This window comes from Pomacea canaliculata, linkage group LG3, assembly GCF_003073045.1.
Source record: "Pomacea canaliculata isolate SZHN2017 linkage group LG3, ASM307304v1, whole genome shotgun sequence".
Classification (NCBI taxonomy): domain Eukaryota; kingdom Metazoa; phylum Mollusca; class Gastropoda; order Architaenioglossa; family Ampullariidae; genus Pomacea; species Pomacea canaliculata.
The window spans coordinates 25,281,938-25,299,081 of NC_037592.1; the positions used below are offsets into that span (position 1 = coordinate 25,281,938).

Below are 17,144 nucleotides of genomic sequence, written 5' to 3' on the forward strand. Positions count from 1 at the left end.
GCGGGCAACAGGGTAAAATATCTCTTTGACTTATTTTACAGCAGGCTAGTCTTAATTAAACCTGCTCTTGTTTACCTATGCTGTGTCAACTGCACAATGTCTTTGATGTTTTAAATCACATAAACCTACATTCACCTGTGGCCTTTAGAAAATTGTAACAAAACAATAAGTCATGTCAATAATAACAAAAAAAATTGTAAAGCTTATATTCATACTCCTAAAGAGTTTGCTCTTAACAAGAACAAAACATGGACAGCGTACGAGGGACAGGAAAACAAACAAATAACAAATGAACTTTAAAAGAATAAACAACCGTACTAAACGAAGAATAAAATCAAACACAGAAAACACAAAGAGGAACCAAATAAAAAAGACTTGTATTATGGGAAAGGTTGTTAGGAGTAATGTTTATTGTAGAGGAGTGTTTTCAGTGCACGTGTAAAGGATTTAATAGTGGGTAGGTGGCGGGTATGGAAAGGGAGAGAAGTCCGTTGTTTCGCTGCACGATAACTAAAAATCCTGTGTCTATATGTTGTTGTTGTGGTGACAGGAAGAGTAAGAAGACGATCCACAGACGAGAAGCGGAATTGTCTATCTGGGATGTAGTTCAGAGAAATAATCAGAAATCTTATCTTTGCCTACAGAAAGTACAGATTTTACGCAATACTACGCTTAATGAAATCATTACAAAAATTATCACAGCATATTGTAAGAGAGCAGTGGAAGTGGGTACCTTAACCTGTAGGTTGTCTAACTCACACTAAGAGACACCAATATTGAAACAGAAGCAATCAGAAATGAGCAACTGAATGAATGAGGGCATCGTCAGTGTTGTTCACCACCACCACCACCACCACCACCACCACCATTCCCCTTCCCGTCCTAGCAGACGTCGCATCTGTGTGGATCAAGCGGTAATTACTGACCAGACGCTGGCTCATCATGTCTGGATCAAGCCACAATTACCAGCCAGTTGCAATGGTTGCCATCTAGCGGCCAGACGAGGAACGAGTTAGCAGTTCTGGCGAGGGTAAGGGGTTGCCAGCAATGGACCGCTCAACGACTGCGCAAGCGCGAACATTCTTGACAGGCAGCTGTCAGCGCCACTCAATTCTCTTTTATCTCCATCTCATGTTCTTTTCTTCTTCTATGTTTCCTTCTTTCTCCTCTCGCGTCTCTCTTTCTCACTTGTCACTCGCTCTGTCAACCCTCCACACCTTTTAGCCCCTTCCCATGCAAATACTGTAATTTAAGAATTAATTTCTTCATGTCGCAGTACACCACGTACAATCGAAGGGCATCTGTAAAATCCCCATTCAAGGAGGCTATTGTATCCGACAGACCGCGTGACAAAGAGGATAAAAAAAATTCCGTACGACGAGGATGGGATTCGAACCCACGCGGGGAGACCCCAATGGATTAGCAGTCCATCGCCTTAACCTCTCGGCCACCTCGTCAGCTGCTGGCAAGGTACTTTGTTACCTTCTAAACATACCATCATCTCTTGTGGGCAATAAACTTTAAAAAGTTGGCATATATTGGCGAAAGACTTGCTGTTTGCATTTCTTAATTTCTTAATTAAGTGAAGGGGACGCAGCTGATGACTTAGTCGTCAATACAGCTGCTCGTCAAGTCGATTGGTTGATGTGTGGTGCATCATGTGACTATAATCGAACTGAAATGATCATGATGACATATCGAACTGTATGTGGTGCTGTATATATACTGACGTATACGTCAAGCTGTTGTTTGTAGTGACTCATACTGAGTGGTAACTCACACATCAAGGTACATATAGTGTATTCAGTATACATTGGTGTGGCGGCCCATGGGATTTGGCGGCCCTGTGCAGCTACACAGTTTGCACAATTGCACGTGCCTGAGGCCGCCCATGGCGCTTGTCTTCCACCTCGACACATTTCTTGCATGTGCACGATTGTCTCACTCATATATGTGTATAGGTACAAGGTCGTGATTCGAGAGTGCTGGTCACGATAGTGATTACATTGTGACAGCTGAAGCCGTATGTGTATCGGTGTCCTTATCACGTGATCATTGCTGACGGACACAAGTGTTTATCGAGCTGTGCTCTCGTAAATCGGAAAATGCCGTAAATACTTTTTTCCAGGGTTGTCCATGGGACATATTTTTCTATCCCGTCCCATGGCAATTTATGCCTGTCCCATCCCGTCCCATCCCACGGGATGTTTCCCATGGGATTCCCATGGTATTAACAATCCTATGGACAACACTGAAAACCACTTTTCGGCTTTTGTTCTATAATTCCTGCTACTTCACATACAATAGATGATTCAGAAAAGATTAAATCCTTGATTAACAGTAAATTTATTTTGCAATATCAAGTATCGACTACCATGGAAATACAAATGTGTGCTGTCCCGCCATGGACGTTTCCCATGGGATTCCCATGGGATTCCCATTCCTATGGACAACACTGCTTTTTTCTCTCTTTGTCCCTCTGTGTGTGTGTGTGTGAAAAAGAGAAAAATGGGGAGGAAACCTTACAACTGCGAAGCATGAGCATTCTCTAAGTCAGGGTTGGGTAAACTACGGTCTTTATGTCTGTTTGGAGCGGCACGCCTACCATTAAGTAAATGCACTTGTTTTTATCTTTTTTTAGCCGAGGTTAATATGAGTGAAATTTATTTGATTAAATACATCAGTTGAGACCGGCCCGCAAAATAAAAACTGTGCCCATCCCTGTTCTAGCTCTTGTGTCTTTGTTCCCACAAGCTCAATGTTTTCTGTGTGCAGCTGTAGCGGGTATCTGTGCTGCCAAGATCCCTACCCCAACCATCTCAAAGCTCAAATGCAGCATCTCCTTAAACAGGTTATAAGCTCTTTTGCACAAACTTCGATTAGATGCTCCTTAAAAAAGAAGTGGGTGCGAGGGTCGAGAATGGAGTGGGGGAGGCAGTGGGTGAGGCCTACAGCATCTGTGGTCCCAGTCACGTGCGAGCCTATCACCACCATCACATGACCGCGACACCTTTTGACGGCAACAACCTTTTTCCGGGCCTGCACGTCAGTCGAGGGCAACACCAGCCACCGCAGGGAGCGAGCTGTAGGTTGCTGCGCGACGCGCCATATTGTAGAGAGGGAAAGAAGTAAAAAGACAACATGGCCTGGTGCACACGGCACACTACCGCCTGCCTTCTGCTTGTGTGCGGGGCCCTGGCAGTAGTAGGTGAGACTTTTCACTCTTCTACTCTTTTCACACTGTCTGAACGAGACTACCCCAGTAGAGTATTACAGGGAGAGTCAGGGGGTAATTTTATTTTACCTCCGGCAATCTCACTGGGAACTGAACCGCTGGTTGGACTGAGAACGATTTTGTTTGTAAACGTGGTGGGTGGATAGAGTGGGGGACGATGGCGGGGGAGTAGAAGCGAGATTACTACGCGCTCAGTTGATCATGGCGGGCGTGCGGTGTTGTGGAAACTCGTGACCAGCAGCCCGTGTGAGGTACTTGACCCTCCATCGTGCTGTTCCTGCTGACAATTAGTGTTGCTGTTTTGATACAGGTCAAGCGTCAAGGTTACACCCAGAGACCTACTTTCAGGAGCGCGCGATAGACCGGCGGTTGATAGGCTTTCGATAGGTCACGTGACGTAAGCACCTCTCGACATGTCCGGGTATTTTTGTCCTGCGCTGTTGTTATTTACAAGTAACTAGTAGAAACCTGTGTAGCTTTCTTCTTTGGGTTATCAAGGTTATAGGAATAGGAATCTCGCTATAAGGTGGCAGAATACTGTTGTTTATAGTTTATAGTTGTTTATTGTGCAATAGTGTCAGCTCTACACACCCTTTCAAAAGAAGAACTCGTGTATTTGCCAAGTGAAGTAACACGTCTCAATGATGGCAGCAACTTAGTCGACAAATACCAGTCTCTCTCTCACACACACACAAACAGACGCATGCGTGGACGCTCACTCACTTCCACGACAGTCTCAACAGAGTCCAGGAAGACATCCAACTGTCAGAAGAGGAAAGGCCCTACTGGACAGTCCAGTGTCGTAATCTCTCTCCCCGTTCCTCCCTTCCTCTTCAAACTATTTTTTTTTAACCAGTTTTTTTTTTACTGCACCAGTTACCTAGATTCTTAAACTATAAACTATTTTTGTTATCATTATAATCTCCAATTAGCCCACATGAAGTCCATATCATCTTTGTTATCGTCCACGAATTATCCTCACTAGGCTAAAGGTGAAATGGTCTACACGCATATCTCATCTGAGCCGTGAAACACAACTAACCTAGATACTGTAGGCCATCCCGATCATTGTTATTTTCATCTTTAGAAAAGCGTATCATCATCATCGTCGTCGTCATCGTCGTAGTCGTCATCATCATCATCATCGTCGTCGTCGTCGTCAAATATCTAAATGAGCTCAGCAAAGCATTTCGCTACAATTGCAGTAATGTAATACTATTTAAGGGGATGGATGGGTGATTTTTTTCTTTTTTTGTTTGTTATGTCACAGAAGCGTCCAAACTGAACGTCCTCTTCCTGGTGGTGGATGACCTACGACCTCAGCTGGGCTGCTATGGCCAAACCTTTATGTCGACACCCAATGTGGACCAGCTGGCCTCTAGAAGTGTGCGCTTTAATCGCGCGTACATTCAGGTAATCGATCCTCTCACCCAACCTCAACCTTCTTTTTCATCCTCCGTCTTGTCTTCCAGCCCCAATATTCTATTCTGTCTCTCACTCTTGCTTGCATCGTGTATTTCTTCTTTAAATCCTGTCTCAAATGTTGTCCTGCTCCTTGTGTATTCTTTTAATCCTGTATCAGACAGTTATTCCGTCTCGTTTATCTACGAATTTTACTTCTTGTCTCGTTTTTATCCTGCCTGTCTTATGTGCTTATCGTATTTGTGTGTTGTGTTTATTCTGCTGGTATATGCTTATCCTGTCTGTATACTGTACTTATCTCTGGACTGTCTTTAATTTTGACTTTTTGCTGTCCTGCCTTTATACTTGTACGTATCCTGCATGTACACTGTAACTATCCTGCCTGAATACTGTGCTTATCCTGTGTGTATATTGTACTCATTCTGCCAGCATATTGTACTTATCCTACCTGTATACTGTACTTATACTGTCTGTACATTGTACTGATTCTACCAGCATATTGTATTTATCTTCATGTATACTGTACTTATCTTACTTATATACTGTTCTTATCCTACGTGTATACTGTACTTATCCTGTCTGCCATGATCTTGCAGCAAGCGGTGTGCTCCCCCAGCCGCACATCCTTCCTGACCGGCAGGCGCCCGGACACCACCCGCATCTTTGATTTGTCCACCTACTTCCGCAACATCTCGGGCAACTTCACCACCTTGCCGCAACACTTCAAAAGCAGCGGCTACGTCACTCAGTCCGTGGGCAAGATCTTTCACCCAGGTGAGAGAGGATACACAGAGAGAGAATGTAATCACAGTATATTCACTTACCTTCACATGTTCCTGACATTGTCGGAGTTGGTTTATAATTGAAGTAGAGAACTCTGAACTTAAGGCTCACACCGTTTTGTTATTTTTATTTTCTATGTCTTGCTGGTGAAACTCTAAGGAGTAGCATCAGGAGGTACAGATGACTACCCGTACAGCTGGTCAAACCCCGCACACCACGCTCCATCTGAGAGTCAGCGCACGGCAAAGGTACCTAAAGAAAGATACATAAATTAAACCCTATTTAACTATGCAAAAAAAAATTAATAAAAAGACAAACTAAACAAAAAAAAATCTATGACTTACCTGTATATAAATATATATACAGTAAGTCTGGTAGCCCATACGAACCTTTCAAGTCTCAGTGTTTCTAGTAACTGAGGACGCGATTGATCGGACACAAAGTTTAGTAAGTGACATATCTGGGCACTTTAAAACTACCAGAAATTCCTTAATGTAAAGGTGTATCAACAGGGCCTCATAACCAGTTTCCGTGTGACAGGTGTGTCCGGGACCGGGCGGTAACAAGTATTTCAGCGCCAGGTGTCCGGTCAACGTGCAGGAGCAGCCGGACAAGACGCTGCCAGACATCCAGAACACAGACTTCGCCATCCAGTTCCTGCAGAACCGGTCTTCAGACCAAAAACCTTTCTTTCTGGCTCTGGGATTTCACAAGCCGCACTTACCGTTCAAGTTTCCAGAGGAATATTTGAGTAAGTCATGTTATGCTAATGCCTGTGTGTGTGCGTACGCTTGTGTGTTTGTGTGTTCACGCTTGATTCTGGTGTCTGTTACACTAGCGTGTATCGCATAAAAATCAACCTAGCTTTTATTCTTACAATCGCTTATACCTCTTAATGTAGATTCCTTAATGGATGTTGTCTCTTATTCGCTGTCAAAAGGTCAATCCTTTTCAGTGAACTAAAATTTTGCTTTATACTAGTGGCGTGCAAGTGTCTTGATTATTCGCTCCATATGAGAATCTACCAGCATTTAATTTTTAAAGTTCTTTGATATTTTTTTAAATAAATTACTATTTTGAAATATTGTCGTAGTCTGTGGATTAGAGAAGATCTTTTTTAAACAACCTGAAACCTCTGGTGTCAAGACATGAGAGATACAGTTGAGAGCCTGTCAGAGATAACATGTACTATGACTACAGTAGTGGGCTGTGGCCTAGTCAGCAGATTTCTTCTCCTCGTGATGCTTAATGGTCCCCACTCTTGACATATTTCCAATTTTCTTATCATATATTTTTTTAATTTAGCAAACATCACGTTTTCAATGTTACTAATAAATACTGCTGACAGCACTAAAATCTCAATGGGGTGTGGTGAGCAGGAGTCAAAATGAGTTTAATTTATGTGTTTTCCAGGTGTCTACCCATTGTCTACAATTCAGCCAGCACCGAATCCCCAGTACCCTCGTAAATTACCGGAGGTAGCCTACGCACCCTGGGATGAGATACGCATCTATGATGATGTCGCTGCACTGAATCTCACCTACCCCTTCCAGCTGATGCCAGAACAGTACCAGGTAACCTGGTTACTGACAGAGCTGAGTCAGACCCAACCCAGTCTCCACATAGTTAAGTGCGTGCGTGCGTGAGTAAGAACAGAAAAAAGATCAATGTGAGAATTACAAGTCTGTGTGTGTGTGTGCGCGCACTCACAAATGCATCAAAAATATAACCAAGTTCTGAGGTGAAAAGTAAATTACAGACTAACTATTTTCGAGAAAAGATTAAAATCCTTTCAAAAAATAAAAGGTTGCAATTAATTTCAGTGAAACCCGAGACTGGCACGTGCAGAGCGCACACAGCGTCAGGTGACTGCTGGCTCAGCTTGCCACACACAATCATCTCTCATATTCTCTGCCAGTCATCAAAGTGTGTGATCACGCGGCAAGACATCTCAATATAGCTCAGACATTAGCTGAACATTTGTGCTGCCGTGTAATCAATAGGTGTCGTAACAGCTGTCTGTCTGACGGCAGCTTCTAGAGCACAGAAATACATCTGTGGTGCCACTAGCTAAATCGAATTGCATTGCTAGGCAAATTTATTGATAACATTTTTATAACAAAATCATGAATGAATTTTCAAGAACATTCTATTTATTTATTTGCAGTTGTTACTTCGTCAAGCGTATTACGCAGCCACAACCTACATTGATGCTCAGGTGGGCCGAGTGCTGGCGGCGCTGGAGCAGAACGGCTTTGCTAACAACACCATAGTAACTTTCCACGGAGACCACGGTAAAATATTTGCCTCGTAGATTATTCCAAATGGAATCTAGCGTGGAGGGCTTTTAGCTTTTAGATGTACTTTAAAATTAAACACTTCTTCAACCAGTCAATGGTGTGTGCTGGAGGATACGAGACAAGCATAAAGGGAGAGAAATGGGAAGTTCAAATCGTTTGGGTACAACGAAAGTTGCTTCCCTTAGATAATCAGCGACAACAATAATACTGATGATGATGAAGAAGCTGTCTGGCGTATTTTCTGTTTTAGAGTCATGACTAATCATATCAATCATGACTAATTGTAGCATGTGTATATGTTTATATTCGGTAATGCTATATTTGACACGATATGCTCACCGGGATGGCGATGGACCATAGACCTATTTTTCGCAGGCGACCTAGAAGACTAACGGTTATCTCCCGCTATTTCAGGGTGGCAGCTCGGGGAACACGATGAGTGGTGCAAGCACACTAATTTCGAGCTGGCGACGCGGGTGCCCATGATGGTGTACATTCCGGGTGTCACTTCGCAAGCGCCCCTGGTGGCAGGGTTTTCCCTTCCGCGACGCATTACCTTCGGCAAGTCTCGCTGTGGGTGGGAGAACGAACCGCGACACCGTCATGCACATGAGCATCGAAGACGACAATTTGCAAGCCGGGAGCCTCGCCACTGATCTGCTGGTGGAGGCCGTGGACCTGTTTGCCACTCTCTCGGAGCTGGCGGGTTTGGAGGTTCCCCCACGTGTCCCCCCGCTCCCTTTAACATCAGTTTATGTACGGAAGGTTCGAGTCTCGTTCCCGTGATCCGAAATGTGACGGGTACAGGGGTAAACACCCCGTTACGCTGGAAGGCGGCGGTGTTCAGTCAGTACCCTCGGCCCTCGCTAAAACCAGAGAACGACAGCGACAACGCCCTGCTGAGCGACATCCGGTTCATGGGGTACACCATGCGCACCGGATGAATACCGCTACACAGAGTGGGTGGCCTATGACCCCGCAACCTTCACTGCCAACTGGACGCACGTGTACGCGCGCGAACTGTACCTCCACACCAGCGACCCCGAAGAGAACAGCAACGTGGCTGATGACCCCGAGTACGCTGACCTCGTGGGAAGTCTGTCCAAACAACTAAGGGAAGGCTGGAGAAAGGCTCTGCCTGGTAACGCTCACTCTTAGGTGAATTGAAGCTGAGAACTACTCACCATCAAGTGCCAGGGTTTCAAGCGATGGGTTCGAATTTCATGATCAACGATCGGTATTTATTTCTTAGCGGTGACCTCTCGCCCCATTATAGTTTCCGCTCATGAATTACAAGCTTTGAAGAACATGGACGTGGAGAGACGGTCGAATCTCTCAGCTCGTTGAAACATACATCTATACATAGGTTGTATCTATACATAGGTTGTCAATGACAAACCCGGACACCTAGGTTACAGGTATTGTACATGACCTTGTGCGCACAGGTAAGACCGTTGATACTGGACAGATTTTTGCCCCTCGGGGCTCAATTAACACCGAAAAATAAGCTTTAATTCTCTTTTGAAAAGAACAATCACTTTATGGGCTCTTTAAAGTAATGTAGAAGTGTTATGTATCCTCTTCATTCTTGGTGTTTGAAAACATCAAGATTAAATAAAATTAAAATCTGATTTGACATCCATGTTCAGCACTATGGAAACCATGACAACATCTGCTACATTTTAATATCTATTATTTTTATATATTTTTTTTAGTAAAAGAAACGTTTTTCGGGAATAGATGACGAGTGAAGGGAATACGAATTGTTTACTTATTTGTATTTGAGTAAAGGAATGAAGAAGTGTGACTGTATGTTCCAACATACATTTTCTCGGTAACAAGTTAAATTTATACCTCTTCATGAGTGACCGTGAACCCTGTTTGACCTGCAAAAGTGGAAGGAAAGAAGAAGTGGAAAATGAGTAGTAAAATATAATCTTCGGGTTGTTATTTGCTCATTTATTCCACATCACAGATGTGTGACTATATTCGGTTAATTTGTTATCTGTGGTTTCTAACAGAGATGTATTTGTGATGGTAAACAGTTTTACACATTTTAATGTTATTTTGTTTGTATTTAGGAGAGTGACATCTGAAATCCATAACAATGTATTGCGTGGTTATAATGACAGACATTGGATGATGTCTAAGATTGAGTGCAAGAAGGGGGAGCCTTCCCGGACATCACCTTAAGTTCTCACTAATTTCATCCTCCCCCGGCAACAGGTGTTTTATCCTTGAAAGTAGCAACAGTCATTCCCTGTTGTAAAAGCTGAGTTGTCTTTGTTCGCCACGATTACCAAAGATTGCTTATGATTCATATGCATTACAATATTAAAAATATAAACCTTCATATCGTGTTTAGTTGTTTTACATATTGATTGTGAGATTGCAATATATATGATTGTATCTGAAAGTGTGTTTGAGCTTCCACATACTTAGACATACAGTCTATGTACTGTGTGTATCCTGAATGCCTGTGATAGATATTATAAGAGTTAAGGTAGATAGAAGAATTATTTTTATTGTTTTCGCCGCTTGGTGAAATTTAAGGATAAAACACTTTTTTGATTGGCAGCTAGATACAGATATTATTTTTCAGCAAGTCTGTCGTGTTTAGAATGTGTACATCCAGAAACTGGGTCTCTGCCTTTCAAATTATCGAAGGTTAACATCCGACGAATGGCGAAGATGGGACTGGTCAGCAATCCACTTCATCTGCAATGAACACTGTAGACAGTAGTTGATGTGGCTGCTGTCATCTCAGATGTCTTGCACGCCAAATAAAAGAAATAATTGTTTACACCGTATTTCCCTACAAACATGGCCTTTGAACAGACACTCGATAGGTTTGAGTGAAATGTAATCTGGTGTCTCCAAGTTGTACTTATTACTTATTTTGCAGCGACAGCATCTTTCAAATAGAGAAAAGGATTTCGCGAGAAGGATTCAAAGCACGCTGTTGCTGTAATGTATTCTACCTTTTTATTTCTTTCTTTCTTTTTTTTTTTTTTTTTGTTCAAGACACTAGTGTGTTAGCCATGCTGATGTCGGTTTTCCGAGCACAAAAAGTGTAAAAGTGACAGACCGCGAGGAAGGTTATTAAACTGGTCGCTAAGCTTCTTGCTGGAGGTTATTCTCCCCTCGCTCCCCCAACCCATTGAATTATCTGTGTGGTGGAGACGACACCAACGTGCTCAAAGGGTGATAATCTCTGTAGATGTCGTCATCACGAGGATTACTTACTCTTCCTGCAAGCTGGTCGTCACTTCTTCCTGCATTTTTCTGATATTTTGCACAGTATGACTTTAAACTATTCATCCAGACCTTAATTATAAACTGTGGGTTTGTTTTGCCTTTGCTCAATATCTACAGATTAGCAAGTCCTCTGTAAGCAATAGGAGTGGACCGTATGCAGTACGGGTACCTTGTATATCATTTGACTCCCCTCTCCCCACCCACACACACTCTCTCACTCCCGCCCAGTTAAGTAAATCTGTGGAATGAACTGAAAACTGTGAAGTGTGGCTGTACAGTCTACTTCAATAACCCGTACTTGTCTTACTACATTTGTTAGACATTGTACCACAGTGAATTAACAATTTCATTGAAATCACGAAAGAAAGAAAAAAACTAAAACGCAGCTGTGCAACGAACAATATCTTCACACGCAAAAAGCATTGTGCACGTGCAGGCCATGGGTGGTGTGAAAATGTTTACTGCGTAAAGGATAAAGCAGAAAGGGATATTTAATTGTGATATAAGGCTAAAACAAACATGCTCTGCCAGGAGGACGTTTGACTCCAGTGGATTGTGGCTTGGGTCTGGGAGGGTTCCAAGACGACCTGACGGCTGGAGGTGAGCCTGTTCTGTCATTCATCGACTGTTGCAAAGATCAGAAACGATCGACACGATGTCTTACATCGTTGACGATACTCTTCCACTCCATCTTTTCTATCTCAGTCTGTGTTGCTGGGTCGTCTCTTCGTCGTTTAATTTCCTCTGTATTGTTCATCGCCTTTTACTCTTCCCTCCTTCCGTCCCCGCTTCCTCCCTCCCGTATGGGTACTATACTCTTTGAAGCAACTGTCATCTGACTGTCATCGTAGATGTGAGGACCACCAGAGAGTCTGCCAACCGACGAAAGTGTGATTACAGAAGAAACAGCCAGTACTTTTGAAGCTCGACCCTTGCACAGACAGCAGATGATGTAGGAGCCTTAGAAGTTCATCGAGACATTATTGTATTTCATGGAGGCAAGTCTCAAATGGTCCTTGCACATCGTGTGAATACGATATCGTGCTGTTCACCTTGAAAGCCTCATGATGCTGCATTCAAATCACTGACTTTCACACATGAATATACTTAGCAAAACTAAAGTGGCCATCATGTCCACCACGTGCTGTTGATGATATTTCAGTTGTAACAAACCTATTTCTGTCTACCACTTTCAGCTCACTGCATTTGTCTGTCCGGTTGGAATTGTGTAATAGATTTTACACCCACTTCCAATCGACCTAGAGGTATGAAATTTTCACCAGTTGCTCATTTCCGGCGACAATGCAATATTAAGTCATTTTAAACAGTCCACAAGTAGTAAAATATTTTCTTTTAAATTTGTCTTTCTTCTTCAGAAAAATATAATTTCAAGAAATGTAACTCTACAGAACTGATTCCGCTTTCGCATGCAATTATTCTTTCCCTTGGATAATTACATTATTTTAAATAAGAACAAAACTAAACTAAAATGTTCGTGAAAGCAGTCAAACAGTTGTAGTAAGTGTTTGGTATCCGATTATAGTGAGGGTATTAGAACTACCCGATAAATTTTCTCTTTTCAGTGACGTTGTCTCATTTCCTGCAGGACTTGGAACAAAAACTGAGCCTGCTGACATACGGATGAAAGATCTTCCAATCGCTCTGTGTTTGCAGCGCATATTCAGTAGACTGCTTGGGTCTCTGGAATTCCTGTCTGGCGTTCGAAAAAGTTGAAGAGCTACAATTTTGCCTCGGTTTAGTTCTCCTTTCTATCTTACACATGTCCTCATTCTTCTCTCTTTATCTTAATTCTGCTTCGTGTCTTCCTCTTCCTTACTTTCTTTTTTTCTGTCTTTTCTTCTTTACTTTTTTTTTTTTTTTTTTTTTTTGTTAAGCTTGCCAAACATTTTCTTGCAGACGGTGAAAGAAGCAAAGACAGAAGAGTAGCAGAAGGACAGAGGCGCCATGTCAGTCACTCTGACTGGCTCTCCGTCTGTAATAATGATAATACTAACAAAAACATGGAAAACAAAAAAGCTTCGATTTTTAAAAGACCCTCAGTCCATTTAGGTGAAAATGTTGATATATATGGCTTCCAAAGTTTCCACAAAACTTTCTAAAATCTTTGGATGTATTTAATATTAATGATAAATTTTTACGGGAGCTAATCCCAGGAAAAAATATCATTTTATTTTAATATTGTTTTCTATGAAGAACCCACTGTCTTGGCTCATTTCCACCTTTTCCTAACGGCCTACACTTGTGGTTACATTTTAAAATGTGTTTGTGCTTGTAGCCTATGGAGATGATTTCGCACTATGAGCAGAAAAGGAGGAGGGAACCTTCAAGCAGGTGCCACATACAAACGTTGGTCCCGAAACGAGGTCTGAACCCAGATCTTCTCAGTGCAGTGGGGACAAGCGAGTGTTCTAACTAATATTCTATAAGAGCCCCATCTATTAGGATATGAGATCAGGTGATGAAAGTATTTTTATCCAGATTAGCTACACATAGAGAGAAACATGTAAGAAGGAAGATCAAAGTTGATCCCGTGGCTCAGTTCTGGATTTGTGTGGCGTATAGTTCAAGTCCTTGAAACGGAAGTGGAAATCTCGAGGACTTAAATTGTTAGAAAAGAAACTCCAAGACTGGTGTCTTTTCCTTCGTTGGTAATCTCAGATTTTGTCTTCCATATTTATCACTTCGGAAATATCTTTCAGTTGAGAAGGTTTAACGAAAGCTTAGCTGAATAGGTGATTTATCAGTTCAGGCTATTCCTGATTTTATTTATTTATTTATTTTTTTTTTTGTTATTTTTTTTAGAAGAACTAGTGAGTATTTTGACGACAAACCCCGAATCACACCCGAGATCAGCCTCACTGTGGTGCTCGTGAGAGACACCCTCGCAACCTCCCCCTTGCTGCTGATAGACAGTGGTGTTGACATCGGAAACAGCAAGAACTATTACCGTGTTTCTGGCCAGTCTGTCCACCTGATTGATGGCTTCTCAGAGCACCAGCTCCGTGCTGAAAACGGTGCCTGTCGTGGCCTGACCCCGCCTGTCCTGACCCCTCCTTTGCTCGGCGACGCATTCTCCTTTGGGGGAGGACGGCTCACGGGGTCCGCTTTGGGTTTTTTTCACTACTGCGAAATTAATGAACCTTTTCACAGGCTTCAAGGATCGTTGCCTGCGACTGGGAAACAAACCAAGACTGTGAAATGAGCCGGAGTTTCTTGACAGGGTTGACATAGCCTGGGCCACTAGGGTTTCATAGTGAGCTCACACACCACAACTCTGAAGATCTCGTGCTTTGCTTCTAGGTTTACAAAGGTAATCAGGTCAAAGTCATATTATATTTCCACATGCAACATAATCTATTATCATTAAAACAGACCCACGCATTCACGCGCGTGCAACACACTGACCAAAAACCAAAAAAAAAAAAAGAAAAAAAAAGAAAAGAAAAAGCAAATATTTGTGTACCATCGCTGAGCTGTAATGTATCTGATATTTTTACAAATTTCCAAAACTTTGGTTTTTACAAGTCCATATAAATCCATCAAGTCAGGCTGTATTTACAAACAACCTAGAATACTTATGCATGTTGCCCACAAGGGATGGTACTCTGCTACCAGGAGTTGCTCCCCTTAGAGTGGCGGTTGTTGATTATGGCGGAGCGGAGGAGCTGAAGGTGGTTGTGGAGGAGATATAACTTCTTTAACGGAGGCTAACTGTGCCTGTGTTGCACCCAACATGAGTTTGATAGATGAGTCCGTCTGTAATGCTGTTATAATCTCAGGATGATGAAGCTGGCACTCGTAGCTGTAAGTGTAGTCGACTGAAACTACTCGTGCGTGTGACAGTGGTCACGACATCCGCACACTAATGCGCTATAATGCGTTAAAGTAACGAAAGGGAATGTAAGTAACTTATTTCTGAAGAATAATTTTTCCATAAGCATAAAATGTCATTACAGTTATCTCAAAACAGAAAAGCGCTTATTCAGATTCCTTGAATAGTATTTGTAAAAACTTTTGTGACATCTTTGAGTCAGTTTGGGGTTTCATGCCTTGTCTTATCATGGTCGACTACTTCTATATTTATTTAGGTTGGTCCGGGGCGTACTCTATCTTTGACCCTTAGGAAGACTTCAATTTCTAAGCATTAATGAATATTGGTAACGGGGTGTCATCAGAATACTTGTTCATTAAATCTTCCAACGCTCGACAAACAGCACTTTGAAAATGTGAGATGAATTCCTGCACGTTTGCCCCAGTTACCTCAGGAATCCCAGCCCGACAGTAACCCTACATCAGGCTGTAAGATGTTCCATATGAGCCTGCTCCCCTACCACCACTCCACTCTCCTGCTGTCTTGCCTGCAGCATCAATGAGGAATCAGCCTATGATTGAACCCGATGCGAAAAGTACATGGCCATGTTTGGCTGAGGGCGAGTTCTTGGTCTCTGCGTCTCGTGCACAGGGGCAACAAGTCACGTGACATGCTGTCAAGGTTGTTTTTTTTTCCCCGCTCACACTACTTTTGATGAAGGCAGGATTTTTACTTGATTAGGAAAAAAATGTGTTTTCCGTTGTATTTATAACGAGAATCTTTGTTAAAAATCTTTGGTAGAAGCTGCAAAGTTGTCTCGGCGTTTTAGTTTAGAGTTCTCTTGGAAATATCTGTGGCACAAGTCAGAAACGATTTCTAGGTTCCCTTGTAGAGGAAGAAGTATGATACGAGATTCTACTGACCGAAGACAGAAAAAGCTAAGGTTTAAAGATACCTTGTTCTGTGGATCTTGAAAAATGTGTTGGGTTTTGTTTTTGTTTTGTTTTGTTTTGTTGTTGTTTTGTTTTAGTTTTTTGTTTTGTTTTTGTTTTGTTTTGTTTGTTTGTTTCAAACTTTCCAAAATGAAAAGAGCGGTCCGGTGGCGCAACGGTTAGCGCTGTTAGCGCCTGTCACCAATACAGTGAAGGTTGGCTGCCCTGAGTTCATTCTCGTCTCGGGCACGCTGATCTTTCTCTGCACGTGGCATCTGTTTACAGGGCTGGCTGCCTTGCCGTAATATAGCCTTAGCTGCTGACACGGCGTAAAACACCAATTCCCCCCCCCCTCCAAAATGAAAATCTAAATAATTTTGTGTTTGGGTATGATATGGTATGGATACATTTCTTTCCCTGTCTATTCCATAGTGTATTAGAAGAGAAAAGTTACATTTCTCCATTTTGTAAATTTTTAAGAGCTCCCGTGTTCCTGATCAGACGAGATATAATATTCGCTGCTCTTCGTCAAACCGGACATCTTAAGACAGGAAGGACGAAAATACACTTGGGTTCAAATTTCTCCGTTTTGTCCTCTCTCATTGTCATGGAGCGGAGCTGGCGTGGAATCTAGTGATCGTCTGACTGTCCTTGCTCATGAATCGTGCCAACCATCAGTCGTTTCCCCTTGTGTCTTTATCTCATGTGTCACAAGCTTGGCTCGCAGTATTCGCTTGTAGCTGCCACTGGCAAACCCTGGCTCGTCCCCACTGCAGTGAAGATGGCAATATCCTATTTTGTATCCCGGGGCATGGGATTTCTCTGGAGGTTCACAGGCCTGACTGACAACTGACAGCTTATTTTTGAGATTAATCAGATAACCTCCCACCCCGCACGCAGCATCACCGACCTCCCATACCCCTTTGTCGTCCTCTTGCCCCAGGTGCAAATCAGCACTGGGTGTAAGAATTAGGAAATAATCAACCAGGTGTATATGCATTCCTTGCAGTTCAGAGTTCATTGCATTCTCGTTTTGAATGTTGGGGTTCTTTGTCGCCCTAGTCTTATACCTCTGGGTTTTTTCCTCTGTTGGCCACACTTTGCGAATATGGCCATATTTGATTCTCAAAAGAGAATATTTCACCCTTGAGGGAAGGACAAAGAGGAAGAGTAACCATGCTTTAGGGCAGTTGGTGCGGCAACTGGATGTCAGCACGGCCATCATATCTACAAAATAGTTCAGCTAGTGGTTAATGATGTGAGTGCAGCTCTTGCACGGGTAGATTATATGTGGCAGACGGGAGGAGATAAAATTATCGCGTTTGTTATACAAGGCTGTTGGGACTTGATATAAACTTTTTGTAACGTCTCCCATCAACTGC

At 42.6% G+C, this 17,144-nt stretch overlaps 1 protein-coding gene and 1 non-coding gene across 2 annotated transcripts; one reads left to right on the forward strand and one right to left on the reverse strand.

Annotated features, from left to right (window-relative positions):
• Positions 1 to 1,375: 1,375 nt before the first annotated feature.
• On the reverse strand, positions 1,376 to 1,457 carry Trnas-gcu. The gene has a single exon. It is a non-coding gene; the product is annotated as a tRNA-Ser (tRNA).
• Positions 1,458 to 2,932: 1,475 nt separating this feature from the next.
• LOC112559713 (iduronate 2-sulfatase-like) lies at positions 2,933 to 10,093 on the forward strand. The gene is given in 9 exon segments (XM_025231064.1): positions 2,933 to 3,208; positions 4,506 to 4,648; positions 5,254 to 5,431; positions 5,600 to 5,688; positions 5,981 to 6,191; positions 6,854 to 7,014; positions 7,608 to 7,734; positions 8,155 to 8,678; positions 8,680 to 10,093. Coding segments are annotated over 9 exon segments (1,719 nt in total). The 5' UTR covers positions 2,933 to 3,141; the 3' UTR covers positions 8,899 to 10,093.
• The last annotated feature ends 7,051 nt before the right edge of the window (positions 10,094 to 17,144 follow it).